The sequence below is a fragment of the Tauraco erythrolophus genome, chromosome 4 (assembly GCF_009769465.1).
Source record: "Tauraco erythrolophus isolate bTauEry1 chromosome 4, bTauEry1.pri, whole genome shotgun sequence".
NCBI classification, from domain to species: Eukaryota; Metazoa; Chordata; class Aves; order Musophagiformes; family Musophagidae; genus Tauraco; species Tauraco erythrolophus.
Window position 1 is genome coordinate 46,076,115 of NC_141468.1, and position 15,420 is coordinate 46,091,534.

At 39.7% G+C, this 15,420-nt stretch overlaps 1 protein-coding gene across 2 annotated transcripts in view; it reads left to right on the forward strand.

Moving 5' to 3' along the window:
• SYT1 (synaptotagmin 1) overlaps positions 1-15,420 on the forward strand; it is a 130,779-nt gene that overhangs the window by 32,746 nt on the left and 82,613 nt on the right. For both annotated transcript variants that reach the window (XM_086609960.1, XM_086609961.1), the window contains exon 2: positions 4,654-4,838. In XM_086609960.1, the coding sequence (XP_086466086.1) occupies positions 4,654-4,838 (185 nt within the window). The remainder of the gene's footprint in view (positions 1-4,653; positions 4,839-15,420) is intronic.

Consider the following 15,420-nt stretch of genomic DNA (forward strand, 5'->3'; position numbering starts at 1 on the left):
CTCTAAAGTGAGCCACTGTGCAAAACCAAGGAAGTTCCTATAACATCAGTAAGGTTTTTATAGATATTATTCATAGTTGGGGAAAAAGGCTCAGAAATTAAAGGCTGTAGTTTTGAGTCTTCCAAAGTGCCGAGTGACTTCGGTCATTTCGTTCTGGCCTGTCCACCTTGAGATGACTTTATAGAAAACTAATTTTTAGAAACTTTCCTTTTTCTGGAATTTAGGCTACTCTGGCAGTGTCACGAATTGGAGAGCAAAAGTAGGAAAGCCCTTAAAGTCTTTAGTAATTTTGGAAAGTCTTGTCTGTATTGTGTAAAATGATTAACACTTAAAATTATTTCAGTAATGCTTTTGAAAGGAAATAAACATTGCTTCAAAGCCAGTGATATCCGTACGTTTCACTTGTCTTAAATCTAACATGTACATCCTCTACCAGAAATATTTTATTGGGCAATCTCTGTCAATGGCAACGTTTGGATGAGCCATCTCCTTTACAGAGATAGTACGCTTTTATTGGGAAAAAAAATCTGTTCCTTTTTGCCTTTTCAGACTGGAAGCTGTTTTATAAATGCCCAGATTTGGGTTACCCCAATTTTTTTCCTTTATTGCTTATGCTTTCCGTAATAAAAGTCTACTTATTTTCTTTGAAGAGATAAATAAGGAATTCTGCATAATTCTTGGTGTCTCAGATATTAATTTGATGATCATTTAATTGCATCACAAGAGCTATTGGGTGAAATTAAATTACAAACAGATGAGAGCTGACAATGCATTATAAAAAAGAAGCTGAGGTATCTGCAACTGTTTCAAATGCTCCCCAAGGCACCCTACATTGTTCATGCTCCAGAGACCCAAGGCAGCAGTGCCAGAATACCACTTTACACAACAGTTTAAGCAGAAATGTACCTGACTTCACTACCTACACAAGCTTTTTCATCTGTAGGATGCATACGCATATATCCTATTAACGCCCACATTCTCTTTCTCCTCAATTCCTTAGTTTCTCCCAGCTCACCCACATTTGGTGTGTCCCTCCTCTCTTTCCTCCCACGATGCCATCCTGCTGGCAGAATCCCATCCTATATTCCGCACTCACTGGCATCATGCTTCAAGTACTGCTGACAAGGCAGCAGAACAAATAGCTGATAAATTTGGGCACAGCATTCATTTCCTATTGACATAGCTCCTGTAGATTAGCTCAGATATAAAGTATAGTGTTATGTGAATACCATTTCAGATGGTAAGTGTCTAACAAACTAAGTACACTTGTGAAGTTTAGAATTTGAGAAGAATTTCACATTGCCTGTGAAAGGTGATGGTTTTACATTTATGAGTGCTGGATGAAAAAAAAAAAAAAATTGTAGGAGAGTGTTACCACACCAGATTTGAAGACAAAATGAAATCATAAATGCATGAAATACAGATTTTAAGTTGTCATAAGTGCAGATCTAATGCAACTCTAACTGCAGAATTGCTGCTGCTGACTCTGTAAAATACATCTCATAAACAGCTGTTAATCTCTTCACTGTTTATCTTTTAACGTTCATTTGTTTAGTAATCAGTTCTCATTTGTTCTACATATGGTACAGCTTCCCTTTTATACCAGCTGCATTTAATGAACATGTGAAGGCATAAAAGTATTACAGAAATTATTGTTTAACTATTCTCCTGCATTATTTTCCTATCTGTCACCATGGATATTTGAATAAAAGTGAGAAATATGGTCATTACATCTAGTTTTCCTTGACCTCAGTAAAGCCTTTGATACAGTTTCTTATAGTGTTCTGGTTGAGAAACTGGTAACTGCTGGCCTGGATAGGCACACCCTCCTTTGGGTTAAAAACTGGCTGGATGGCCGGGCCCAAAGAGTGGTGGTAAATGGGGCTAAATCCGGCTGGAGGCCGGTCACCAGTGGGGTTCCCCAGGGCTCAGTGCTGGGTCCAGTTCTGTTTAACATCTTTATCAACGACCTGGATGAGGGGATTGAATGTACCCTCAGTAAATTTGCGGACGACACCAAGCTGGGAGGCTGTGTCGATCTGCTCGAGGGTAGGGAGGCCCTTCAGAGGGATTTGAACAGACTGGATCGTTGGGCTGAGGCCAATGGCATGAGCTTTAATAAGGCCAAGTGCAGAGTCCTTCACTTGGGGTATAAAAACCCCAAGCATCGCTATAGGCTCGGGGAAGAGTGGCTGGAGAGCTGCCTGGCGGAGAAGGACCTGGGGGTGTTGGTTGACTACCGGCTTGATATGAGCCAGCAGTGTGCCCAGGTGGCCAAAAAGGCCAATGGGATACTGGCGTGTATCAAGAATAGTGTGACCAGCAGGAGCAGGGAAGTGATCCTGCCCCTGTACTCGGCACTGGTGAGGCCGCACCTGGAATATTGTGTCCAGTTTTGGGCCCCTCGCTTTAAGAGAGATATTGAGCTCCTGGAGCGAGTCCAAAGAAGGGCGACTAAACTGGTCAAGGGGCTGGAAAATAAAACTTATGAGGAGCGGCTGAGGGAGTTGGGGCTGTTTAGCCTGGAGAAGAGGAGGCTGAGGGGAGACCTGATTACAGCCTACAAATACTTGAGAAGGGATGGTGGGGAGGTAGGGGAAGGGCTCTTTACATTAGTGATGGGTGATAGAACAAGAGGAAATGGGTATAAGCTTAGTCAGGGGAGATTCAGGTTGGATGTTAGAAAGTATTTCTTCTCTGAAAGGGTTGTCAGCCACTGGAATAGGCTGCCCAGGGAGGTGGTTGAGTCCCCATCCCTGGATGTGTTTAAGAAAAGGGTGGATGAACTACTTAGGGGTATGGTTTAATGGGGATTAGGGACAGTTGGACTGGATGATCTCTAACGTCTTTTCCAACCTAGAAATCTATGAAAGTAAGGAAGATGTAAGTGTTTTGTCCTCTTCCTGAACAGGTAATTTGTAGTGGAAGTTTCTGTGACCATGCTTCGCACTCTGCTTAGCTCCTTTAAGCAATTAATTTTCTCTATACTGTCTGTTCCTTTTTGTGATTCACTGACGTCAACATGTCAAATTTCATTCACTCTTCACTTTTGCTCTGTATCATGTTGAAGACCTTTAGGTGATGCCCTGAGACAGTATCTTCCAGACCTGATAGACTGAGTGCATTGCAAGATTTTTAGAAAATGACAGTTTACAAAATTTAAAATTTTGTCAGATGTTCTGGTTAAACATGAGGATCAGTGGTCATTAAAGCTGATTTGTATGGAGATAATTCCCTTCTGGAGTACTTGTGTTTAAGTGTCATCTTACATTCCTGTGCTGGTTTTGGCTGGGATAGAGTTTATTTTCTTCATAGTAGGTAGCACGAGCTATGTTTTGGATTTGTGCTGGAAACAGCCTTGATAACACAGGGATGTTTTAGTTACTGCTGAGCAGTGCTCACACAGAATCAAGGCCCTTTCTGCTTCTCACCCCACCCCACCAGCGAGCAGGCGGGGGGTGCACAAGAAGTTGCGAGGGGACACAGCTGGGACAGCTGACCCCAACTGATCAAAGGGATATTCCACACCATATGATGTCATGCTCAGCATATAAAGCTGGAGGAAGAAAAAGGAAGGGGGACATTCGGAATTATGGCATTTGTCTTCCCAAGTAACCATTACACGTGACAGAGCCCTGCTTTCCTGGAGATGGCCAAACACCTGCCGGCCGACGGGAAGCAGTGAATGAATTTCTTGTTTTGCCTTGCTTGCGTGCGTGGCTTTTGCTTTACCTATTAAACTGTCTTTATCTCAACCCACAAGTTTTCTCACTTTATCCTTTCAATTCTGTCCCTCATCCTACCAGAGGGAGAGTGAGCAAGCAGCTGTGTGGGGCTTAGTTGCCAGCTGGGATTAAACCATGAATTTCCTTTTTTCCAAAAATTCTGATCTTTAACAAGACCATTTTATCATAGTAAGTGTTCTCTGTTATTTATTCATGCTTTAGCAATGTCCAGCATCCTGGACTGAATGAATAAACAGAACATAAGCTTTTCTTCTTAGGAAAGCATAGGTGAGAATATAGCTATGTACTGAAACTTAGCTAGCCTTAGGGCACGATGACGAATAATGCAAACGCCCTTGGATTGGACAGTCCTTTGTCCTTGGTCAGTGTTACTGGTGACCTTGACCTGCATCTGTTGCGAGGAGTCTGCAAGTCTGTCAAATACAGCAGTGGGCAGACGAAAAGGGCTGTTCATTAAATCTGTCTGCTTGGATCGAATGCTGTTCCAGAAAAAAAGGGCAATTCCCAGTCAGTTCCACACGATTCAGCCACAATGCCAGGTGGGTTGGGGAGATAATTAAAGAAAGAAGCAAGTAATTGCCTAAATGTGCTGAGCATTTTACAGATTTGCACAGTGTAAATATTTTGGACATATTGTTTTCAGACGGTTGATTAATCAAAATAGCTGCAAGTGAGTTTGATACATGTGAGCAGGCATGTAAATAGATATGTTAAATTGGTGTTGTGTGTGCAAATGGCCAGTTGGGAGAAATATGATGACAGATGATGACAGGATATTTTAGAAAGGATTTCAGGTATTTCTGCATTGAAAAAAGCTTAGCTGTGAGAGAAATATGCTTACTTCTAAATTTAACCCTACTAACAGTTTACCACCTTCTTTTTGTGTGTGTTTCTTTTTCTCTTCCAGTGCCACCTTGGGCCTTAATAGCCATAGCCATAGTTGCAGTCCTATTAATCCTTACCTGCTGCTTTTGTCTCTGTAAGAAATGCTTGTTCAAAAAGAAGAACAAGAAGAAGGGAAAGGAGAAGGGAGGGAAGAATGCTATTAACATGAAAGATGTTAAAGATTTAGGGAAAACCATGAAAGACCAGGTAAAGTACCTCTCCTTTTCTAACTCTTTGAGTTCTATTTGAAGGTTTCTGTTTGATGCATCTACAGAAAGTTCTGCTTGTTGCCTCAATAGTGGCTGTGTGAAGAGGGAACTGATTACTGATAGGCAGCATCTTCTCGGTGGTATCACAAAAGATGAATCTGGGCATGACATCACCGATAAAGCAGTCAGCCAATTTCCCTGCTCTGCTAAAAAAAATGAGCAAGCATATAGTGACTCATCTGGAAGAGGCAAGTTTATTGAGTGTCTTGGTTGTCCCAAAAATGAAGCAAATGTGCACAATTTTCACTGTCCTTTTTCAAGACTTTGACCAAGACCTAGTGCAGTGTTTGTATATGTTTGTAGCAGTATTTCTGAGCTAGCATGATAAAGAAAAGTAGCTCTGAACTCTAAATCTCTTTTTACACAAAAGGAAAAGTTCAGCAGAGAAAGAAGCAACAATAGAAAAGAAAAAATGAGAAACATAGAAGAGAAAACAATCAAAAAGGAATACTACAGGGGCATTCAACACAATAATGTTGGGAGAATTCATTTTGTACTAGAGAGGAGGAGATTCAGGATAACAGTCCATACTTGTAGCTATAACTTAGAGGAAAAGATTAGCATAATACCCTTTGACCAGCATCATTTTCATAAGGGCAGAAAAACATATCCTTTAGATCTGCTTCATGCAGGAGAAGCAGAAGGTTACAGGACCTAATCCCCAGGGCCATATACTTGACTAATATTGTCCTTAAAGAAAACAAAGCATTTTTAAACAAGGTTTTAGTGTTGTACTTCCTGGAGCAAACTCTTGAGAATAAACAGAAGAATGGGGAAATAAATGTGAGGTGTCCATGTGTCCTCATTGCATTGCCAGATTTCCTAAGATAAGACAAAGGGATATCTTTTTCAAACAGAAAGTGCTGAAGAGATTTAGAGAATTGCTTTGCAAAACCTCTTCAATAGGAGCCAATATCTGTAAAGATACTGCATGGTCAAGTCTGTGCTCCCAAGTCCCTTATTAAAGTTGAGCCAGTGCAGTTCAGGAGCACTTTTCCAGCCAAAGAGAGAGGATAAAAGCATGATCAGGACTGAGCAGTTCCTTCCACAAGTTGGGATCTAGTGTAGAAAAGGTGGGCTGAAGGTAGGCTGATTAGACATACAAGCCAAAGCTGGGAACCTGAGGACTAAAGTCAGCTGGTCAGGAAGAAGATCCAAGAAGCCTAAAACACAGTTGCTAAGAGAACCACAGAGCAGTCCAGAACAAGTGGTGAGATGCCACTGTACAGTGGCATGTACAGTGTACATGGAGCAGTCACCAATGTGGCTCATCTGCCAGTCTTAATATTCCTGAAACAGGTTAGCATCCTTCTCCAGGCATGTAAGATATGATAGCAAAATCAGGAGAGTGGATGAGGAAGCCTTACAAGTCTGATGACTAGCTGCAGCTGGATCATATGAGTGCAGTCCAAAAGGAGCTCAGATAAGGGGAGGAAAATAACAGATAAGCTTCAAAGGTTCAGAGCTATCAGAGCTATTTCCAGTTTCCATTATCAGACAAGAGGACAGTTTTTCTTGTTCTTGCTCAGTAGGCAGTACAGAAAGAAAATAACTGAAGATCCAGTTGTTCTATTCCTGTTCATGCTACTCAATTGCAGTAGCCACAACTAAAATGTTGATTCATTAGACAGCAGTTAACTTTTCTAGTCTATATACTACACCAATAAAGTGAACCTTGGCAAAATTCATTACTTTCAAGCTGTATGTATCAATATTTTACAGTGACCACTGTACACACTGTCGTCATGCGAGTGATGAGGGAAAGAGTGAGGCTTGATCTGACAGAATCCGTTTTTGTTCTCAGACTATAAGTACATATTGCCTTCATACAGCTAGTGAAGTTCACACCACTTGCCCATCCTAGGTGTGTGTCTGCATGCTAGTAGGCAATATAAAGCAGATTTCTCTACAGCCATCCCAGATTGCCTTACCGCAACTAACAGAGTCTTGCATAGGCACAAAGAGCAAATGACTGGAGACCCTTGCATCCACATTGCAAATGGAGCACTTTAGATAGTGCCCTGGTGCGCAGCTTCAACCTTGGTTCCACCTGGAGAGAAGACGCTTCATGTGCAACACTGGTGTACCGAAGGGCATGACACCAACACAAGACAAATTCACACCTGAAAACAACCTTGTCAGTACACAAAATTGCTGATGTAAATGCAGTTATTACAAGGTTAGGAAGATTAGCGAGGCCAAGCTCAAAAAACAACAGCAGAAATTTGAAGTTCTCTCTTGAAAGAGATTTTATGCTTTCTCCATGTGATGAATGAAACAAACCCCTTTTCTTTAAGCACTTTGATTTAGCATTTGTAGGTTCCCTGTATTTGATTTATAGACTTAATTCTGGGCTATTAATACTGAGTAATTGTGAGATATTTCCCACTCAGCAATGCATGGAAAATCAGATCATCAATTGTTGGATTATCCTGAGCTACTGTTAGGCAACTCCTCCTGTTGAACCAAGACTAATTTGGAAGAACTGTTTGATTATGCTTGTGGAAAAATTCCTTGAGATGTTTGTTATGTTTTACCAATGATAACAAACCTAATACTTTGCTGTAGGACAAATAATGTGCAATTTGTTGATTGATATTTATGTGGAATTTGTTCATATCATGTAAGGCCATTGTTGTATTTGCAATATATTATTAAGTGTTTTTAATTATATTCATTAGGACCTGGATAAATGACCATGAATTTTTGGAAAGTAAATATTTTAAATGAAAAATTACATTATGTAATTAATATTAAGTTTATTGATTTCTATCTTTTTCATGGAAAAAAATGATAAAAAGCTGAATCATGCATCTCTTGTCTACAAAGAGAGCTCAAACTTTGAAATGTTGCACAAAGAGGCATTTTAAGATGATTCCATTCAAAATATTCTGCATAGTTATTTAAACATACTTTTGTCCAAACGTTTTGGGATTTAACCACTGTGTTTTGTTTTGCACAGTTAAACCTAAGGACAGGAGATTCTCAGTTGATGTAAATGTCAGACCTTTAATAAGTGGATAGATCACCAAATCTTCAGCCAAGCTTCCTCTTCACTGTCTAAGATTTTCAATCCAGGCTTAAATTAGCTCCTTAAATTCATACCTAGCAGTCTGATAGTGTACAAATTTTACGTCCTTGGCATTCAATAACTTTTACCAACTTAATTCCTAATTTGTGAAATTTTAGCTATTTTCTTTTTTTTTCTGTATGAATGATTGTTTATTCTAACAGTTTAATCTTGAATTATCAGTGTCAATTTTAATATACCTAGCTGAACTCAATACCATGCTAAATGTAGAATATTTCAGTTAAGAGAATTGAACCTCTTTAGAGTCTCTGCCATAAAATAGAAAGAGGAATGACAATGCCTTTTAGCTCTTTAAAGAAGCAAATTTTAATTTACAAAAAAAAAAGGAATTGAAGATCAAGATGTAAATCTAATGCCATTATAAAGGGCAATGTACAGTACCAAAGATCTGAAATGTTGTCAAAAACCCAAAAAGCTTAGTTCAAAAACTTGAAAGGGGGTAGCATTTGGTAAATGGAAAGTATCGGCTTCTGGAAATATAATTTCCATCTTAGTCTGGTTTTGTTTGCCAAAGTGAACTTCTGACCTACATGTACTCATGCTGACTTGCACATCCGTGCCAAATCATTATAGATTTATGCCATATAGCTTGACATAGTTAAAGATCCTTTTGATGTAGTGACTTAGTCAGCTCAACAGTCACACAGGATAGCTAGATATTACAGAAGGTGCAGTAAAATTTTGATCTTTGTTAGAATATTTGTGCTTCAAAATGCCCACTTTCCTGAACACAACTTCAAATGACAAACTGTTTATAAAAAATATAGATTATGAGCAAATGTAGTTGAAGTAAAGCAGGAGATAAGTTCAAAATAAGATTAGATTTTCAGTCTTGAAACTCATTTCCATTGCAGGCAATGATTACTTTTTCCAGTAAAGTATACAACTCCACCAAGGGCCACGGGGAGGATTAGATTCCTTCTAGGCGAGGCAAATTGTTAATGAATGTACTACTGTAAAAAGGTCATTTCTCCATGGTTTTTACTAATGTTTGTGTGTGGATGTTTTAATTTTTATTTCTTCCTTCTATGTCCTCCTTGTCTATGTAATGTCTCATGACTGTTCTGGATTGTCACTTGCGGTAGGTTAATTTTGCTATTTGGACGCACCTAGTCTAAAGCTCTGATACATATACTCTTCTGACAGCTCTGGCTCCTCAGCTGAGATTTATATGTAGTAGCTTTGGTACACACATCAAGAGGCTGAACTAAATTGATTGGGTATTTTTCTGGTTGAGTATATATTTGGGGGAGGCTAGAGGAAGGCGAAAGAAAAGAGGTTGTCATTCTTTCTGCAGTTAAAATATTAAGTCAAACTGTACTAGAAAGCTCAAGTTCAAAATTGATAGGCACATAAAAATAACTTGCTAATTTTATTTTCTTTTTTTATAAATGTCACCATATCAAAAGTAGATGAAAGCAGTATGTATTTTTAATGTCTTAGTTTCTAAGTGTTGTTAAAATGATTGGTACCTCATGAAACTTGCTTTGGGCTCTCGCATCATCTCAGTACAGTGCCCACGCTTGGAGTTCTTCATGCTCCATACCAAACTGTTTCAAGTGGTCTCACTCCAGATTTCTGTTGGTGCAACAGAATGACAACTAGCATCAGTGTTTTTATGAGATCTTCCCATCACAGTTTTCATCTTTATCACTTTCCAGTCTCTGCCGTGCCCCTGGTGGCTCCCACTACTGTTTTCTGATCTTTGGGATCAGGTATATGTACTACCTTGAAGTATGAGGAGTAGATTCTTAGCTCTGCTGCTGACTTACTGTGGCCTTCAGTCAGCTACCTGATTTCTCTGTATATTTGTTTTTCCTTTACATAGGCCTTCCTTTTACATCAGGGTTATGTACTAACATAATCAGAATATTCTGATTAACATTCATGTATTAATAGCCGTGAAATATCGGGGTATTATGAAGTAATATGGTATTTAGAGCTGCAATTGCACCTAACCGAACTTCAACATCTAATGATTTTCTTGGACTATTTCACTTTATGATTTTAGCTGTTAAACGGTAAACACCCTTGCCCTCATGGAGACAAAGTACCAAAGAAACAAGCTTTTTAATGTTAGGTATCCTCACATATTTCACGGTAGTGTGTGTTGACCTGGCAGCATGAAGATGGTAGCCAAAATGAAGTCAGTAAAATCCACACTGACATCCAGAGAGCCTGGATTTCACTCAAAGGAACCCAAGCCTTTAATTACCAGATGTAATCCAAGAGGATCTTCTTGAGGGACAGGAGCTCTCTTGCTGGCAGTGATCTTTTCTGCAATCTTTGCTCATGTGTTTGTTTACTCAGTTGAATGCCTAGAGAATAGTGAGTATATTTATTTCATGATGCCACCTGTCTTGGTCTCAGCATGGCAATTCCCATTTGTTGGCATCTTCAGCCCATGCTGACGTTATTGCGCACCATGGCTTATCCGCAATGCAATGAGACATCCTAATTCACACTCAGAAAGACAGTATGTGCTGCAGAGCCATTACAGTGCAGAAAATTAGTCAGAAACAATGAGGACAAATCTTTCTTAGGAGACAAGTCCAATAACTATACTGTGGCAGTCAAAATGGATTGACTGAGTCTTGTTTGTACATTAATTCAACCTCAGGCTTGACTACTCGTCTTGCTTTTTCACCTGCCTCATAAAACAATGTGCAGGGTGGATAAAACTTCTTGGAAAATGTGAAAATAACATGTTTATGAAGATACAATGTTCCAGACAAGTGTTTGTGTTCTGCAGGGTTTCCTGCAAAACTCTTTTGTAGCTTAGATTTGTATTAGGCTTCAGAACCCTTAAAATGTGAAAGCACCAGCTGTAAGCCACAAGGCTGGACTTATTTCCATTCTGTCTCTTCCTCTCAGTCGCTCCCAGGAAGACATAGGAGCTTGCTTTCCTTGCTTCCTGATTTTCTTTTTCCTCCTTTTTTAAAAATATTTTTCCTTTAAAATAATTAATTTGCTTTTTTATAACCTGTTGCACTGTTACTGTGAAACAAAGATACAGATCCTAATCATTTTCTTACGTGTCTTTTTTTCTGTATTGAAAGTCTTGCCACTGGAAGCTTCCATAGTCAAGGACATTGCTTTCTTGCATCCTCTTGATTAACAGACCAAATTTTGAATTCTTTGAAACCAGAATCTGTAGGTTTCTAATGAGTAGTGTCTAGGAAGTATACAATCATTTCCTAAATTAAGTGATCTGAATCACACTCTCGAGACATTTACCTGTGTCCACTGATTATATGGAGAGCTGTACTCTTATACTAAGTGCCTAAAGTTAGTGGATATGAATAACCTAGAAGAGGAACAGCAGTTCATACCAATGAAGTGTACATTTTAAACCCTATTGGGAATATTTAATTGTTTACTTTTTAAGCAAAGGCATTTATTCTTTACAAAATTATGAATAATAAATATGAATAGCAAAGTAACCTTCAAGCATGAGAATATCAGATATTTGATAAAGCCCTATTTCGAGAATGGTCAGAGGGTGATCTTATCTCTTTTTAAGCATCTGAGCCAAAAGAACAGCTCTTTGCCAACTTTTTCTCCATATATCAATGTGGCACCCAATAAATCATGTCTGCCTATATTTAGGTTAATTTTTACTGTTAAATAGATGTAGTCCTAATTATATAGTATGACAAATTTTTCAGTCAGAAATAAACGTAGTACTCAGAGTGGTCCTCCTATGTCAAGGAGCCAGCTTTGTCCCAAAGCGTGCTTCCATCTGGCCCGCTGCCGTTCATTTGAGGAGGATGAAGAACAATTGATTGAGCAGCATGCACTGGCCAAGCAGCCTAAAGCTGCCTCCTACTCACAGCCTGCTGCTTAGCACAAGCGAGCACTGCCATATGGGAAGCGGGGGCAGAGCACGCTGGCGTACTTGCGGGAGCACTTGCTTCTTTTTGTTCATGTGCATGGCCCTGCGTTGAAAGCAGAGCCCTGACCCGCAGGGTGAACTTCCCAAACAGGCCCCCAGGCTGAGGTTGGCTGCATCTTTTTTCAGCAAATAAACAAGAGAAACAGGCTGATTTGGGGGCTTAACAGCTCCAACTTGAATGTGTGTATTCGCATTTTATGTTGAACACCTCCAGCATTTGCTGTGTTCTTCTATTGCACCAGAATAAGTTGGTATTTTAGTACCCAAACCATTCAGCGAGCTCTTAAGCTGAACATGATGACCTCATGTCATACTGCTCCTAAAGAAAGCAAGGCTTTTGAGTAATCCAACAGACCATTTAAAACCTGGATAACAAGCAGGGAAGCAATGTCAAGGCATCGCGTGCTGGACACAGCAGGGTCTTGCTCATTCTCTGTATCGGTGTGGCTCACTCCTGGTGTGTGAGGCCAACACTCTTACAGCAGTAATGGCAGAGTAGAATTCACAATGACCAACGCCTGGCTCAGCCACTGGAAACCCATGCACAACATGCTCTTTAAATTAATTCATGGAGAGAAAGCAGATGCTGAAAGAATGAAATGTTGCCTTTCCTTCTGAGAGACTCTGATAGAGAATGTGCTACAGTTGCAGGCTTTTCTGCCTTCTGATAGGGAATCAGCCAGAGATTTTTAAAGGCTTTTTTCTTTTCCCTGGGATACGAATTGGCCAGGTCAAAATTATGGTGTTCTTCAATGTGAAAGAAATGGATAAGAGGTGCATCACCATTAGTGGTAATGCAGCCGTTCCTAGGTGTGGAGGAAAAATTACCTTTCTGATAAATTCATTGTTGGACATGGCACAGAACGTTCTCGCTACAAAATAATATTGTTTTCTTCCATTCAGCTCAGCAGGCATTGCACAAGCCTAGGGACTGGGCGTCATTCACACGTTAAAAAAATATCCCCTTCACCACGCGAACAAAAGGAATGATTGATGGGGCAGGTGGAGATGGAAATCGGGATGGCAGCATGCACTGTGCCATCAGTGCCGTCAGCTTACCGGCTGCAGTCAGCGTTATGTTTTCCGTCCTAACGTCTCTCCTTCTTGCTTACTGCTAACTTGTTTCCTTAAAAGTGAAGCCATAGGCCACCTCATGAATGGAAGGAACCCTAAAAATTCTGTTAATGAAAGTGTTTCTTTACATACGATGGTGAAAGACACTTTGCTTGCAGTCTTAAATAGCTTGTGACATGAACTAGGCATTAACAATGAGACATAACTGAGATCGGAGTCAAAGTGCAAAATACACCTTCGTGGCTCTTTGCATCCTACCTGGTGACATGATTGTGGCCTCTGCCTCGCTGCAAAGGAGGCAAGGAGGTACACTTGATCCCCAGCAGCTTTGTTGCCTGAGTGTCATGTCCGTTTGCTTTCCTGGAGCTTCTGCACATGTGGAATCTGGAGGCAACCAGCAAACCAACTGTGCTAAATCCCTTGCAGACCTCCTTGATTTCTACATGGAATTTTTGGAGGGATTAAATGAAAGCGTACCTAAATCTGCTTTAGTCCCCAGAATCTCTCTTGTAGTTTGTGGTGGATGGTAGTGGGGTAAACCCAGCGAAAGGGTGCAGGGCTTTTGGTGAAACGGCGCTGGAAGCAAGGGATGTTCACAGTATCAGGAGCCACTGTCACTGGAGAGAGGCCTTTGTCAGCTGGGGGAATGGAAGGGAGAGGAAGCCCAGGAAATGTAAAAACCCACTGCAAGGTAGGGAGTTTGCAGAACTGCAGTTCCAATCAGTTTTGGGGTTTTTTGCTTTTTAAATGCAAAAGATGCAACTACAAAAAAAAAAAAGAAAATGAAGCATTTTCTTTAACAACCCAGAAGAAAAGACGAGACTGTAAAACCACCCTTAATTATGTTACAGAAGTGAAGAAGCAACCAGCAGATTGAACTGTGGATACCAGATTTGCTGTAATTTAGCCTTGTTTGTTGTAGGAACCACTACAGAGTGCATGAGCTTGAAAACTATTAACTAAACATGACACAGAAAAGAAAATTCTAATGCCATGTGTAGATTTATGTCTGCACCCTTGATTAGAACTAGTTACAGAGATCGTTCAAATACAGATTAAATGAGAGGTTGCTCAAAAATTCATTTGGTCTTCTAGGTCTAAGAAAACATATATTGTGTATTGTGTGGCTCTGTTAAGGTCCCTGCACACATAACTTTTCCCACTTGTTGATTTCATTAGATATGGATGTGCCACCTTGTAATAGTTGTATTGAATTAACGCTTTTTTTGTACATTCCTACACTTGCTTACGTATAAGCCTGCGTTTTCCAGATACTTATACATATGTAAGAGGATGTGGAGATTTCATTGTTGTGTGTTTCTGCATATGTTCTGCAGAAATGAGGAAACCACTTGAGTGAACTTCACACTTATTCCAAATTAGAAAAAAATAAATCTGGTCTCCAGTGCAATGCAATAATTCATTTCAATGCTGTGTATTTCACAGAAAATACATTTAAAATGTCGTGGAATTAAAAGAAATATTAGGAAAGGAAAGGCTTATATTCCTCTGCATCTAAATCCAGGCTTCCTGATTGCGATTGTGTCAGCTGAAGAGGCTGGAGGAAAAAGCTGGCTTATAATTAAAAATATTTTATTGTTTCTAAAACCAATAAAATATAGCTTCTTATTTTAATTGATTGTAGCAGTACAACAGTAAGATCCAATATAGTGTGATATAGTGCACTATAAATTGAGGGTTGCAGTACTATTCCATTAAATATTGATCTTCAGAGAATCTCAATACAAAATGAAAATCCCTACAGGGTGTTTCAAGTACTTTGAAGCAATCCAATTCTTCTTCCTCTTTGGAACTCAGCAGCTGCATCAAACATGAGAAACCTCTGTGCTTCTTTTGGCTCAGCTTCTTCTTGAAGCATCGGCCTCTAGTTTGAAAGAAAATACCTCTCTTGATGGTAAAAACTATTATGTACAGACCGCTGTAGAGATAATAATTTGTCATTTCTTCCCTCCCCTCACACCATGACCTTGGTTAAATCTGAACACTGTCTCATTCTTAGTGTGTCTTAGTGCCACAATGTTTCTGAGTCAAGGTCAAGAATAATCACATAGCTCCTCAGCTGATGTGAGTAACATGCAATGTTTTCTGTCTCTCCTGAGAAATAGCTTTTACCTTCCAGTAGGTCTCTTATAACCTGTGGAGAAGAGTTTCCCTACTATGCAATATCTTCTGCCTGCACTTCAAAATCTGCAAGAGGAACATTAGCTTCCTATTATATTTTCCATAGTCATAGTAAGAACTTTTTCACACTGAGTTACCCACAGCTCTGGCATCTCCCAGATTGATCAGCTATGCAGAAGAGCATATAGTTTTTTGAGATAGAGTATGGATTCCTCATACCTGGAAATTGACATAGAAGGTTCTTTTTGCATTCTCCCTTTTATCTCTGAGGAATGGCTGTTTTGTTCCTCTCAAACAAAATCCAGGTTCAAAATAGGT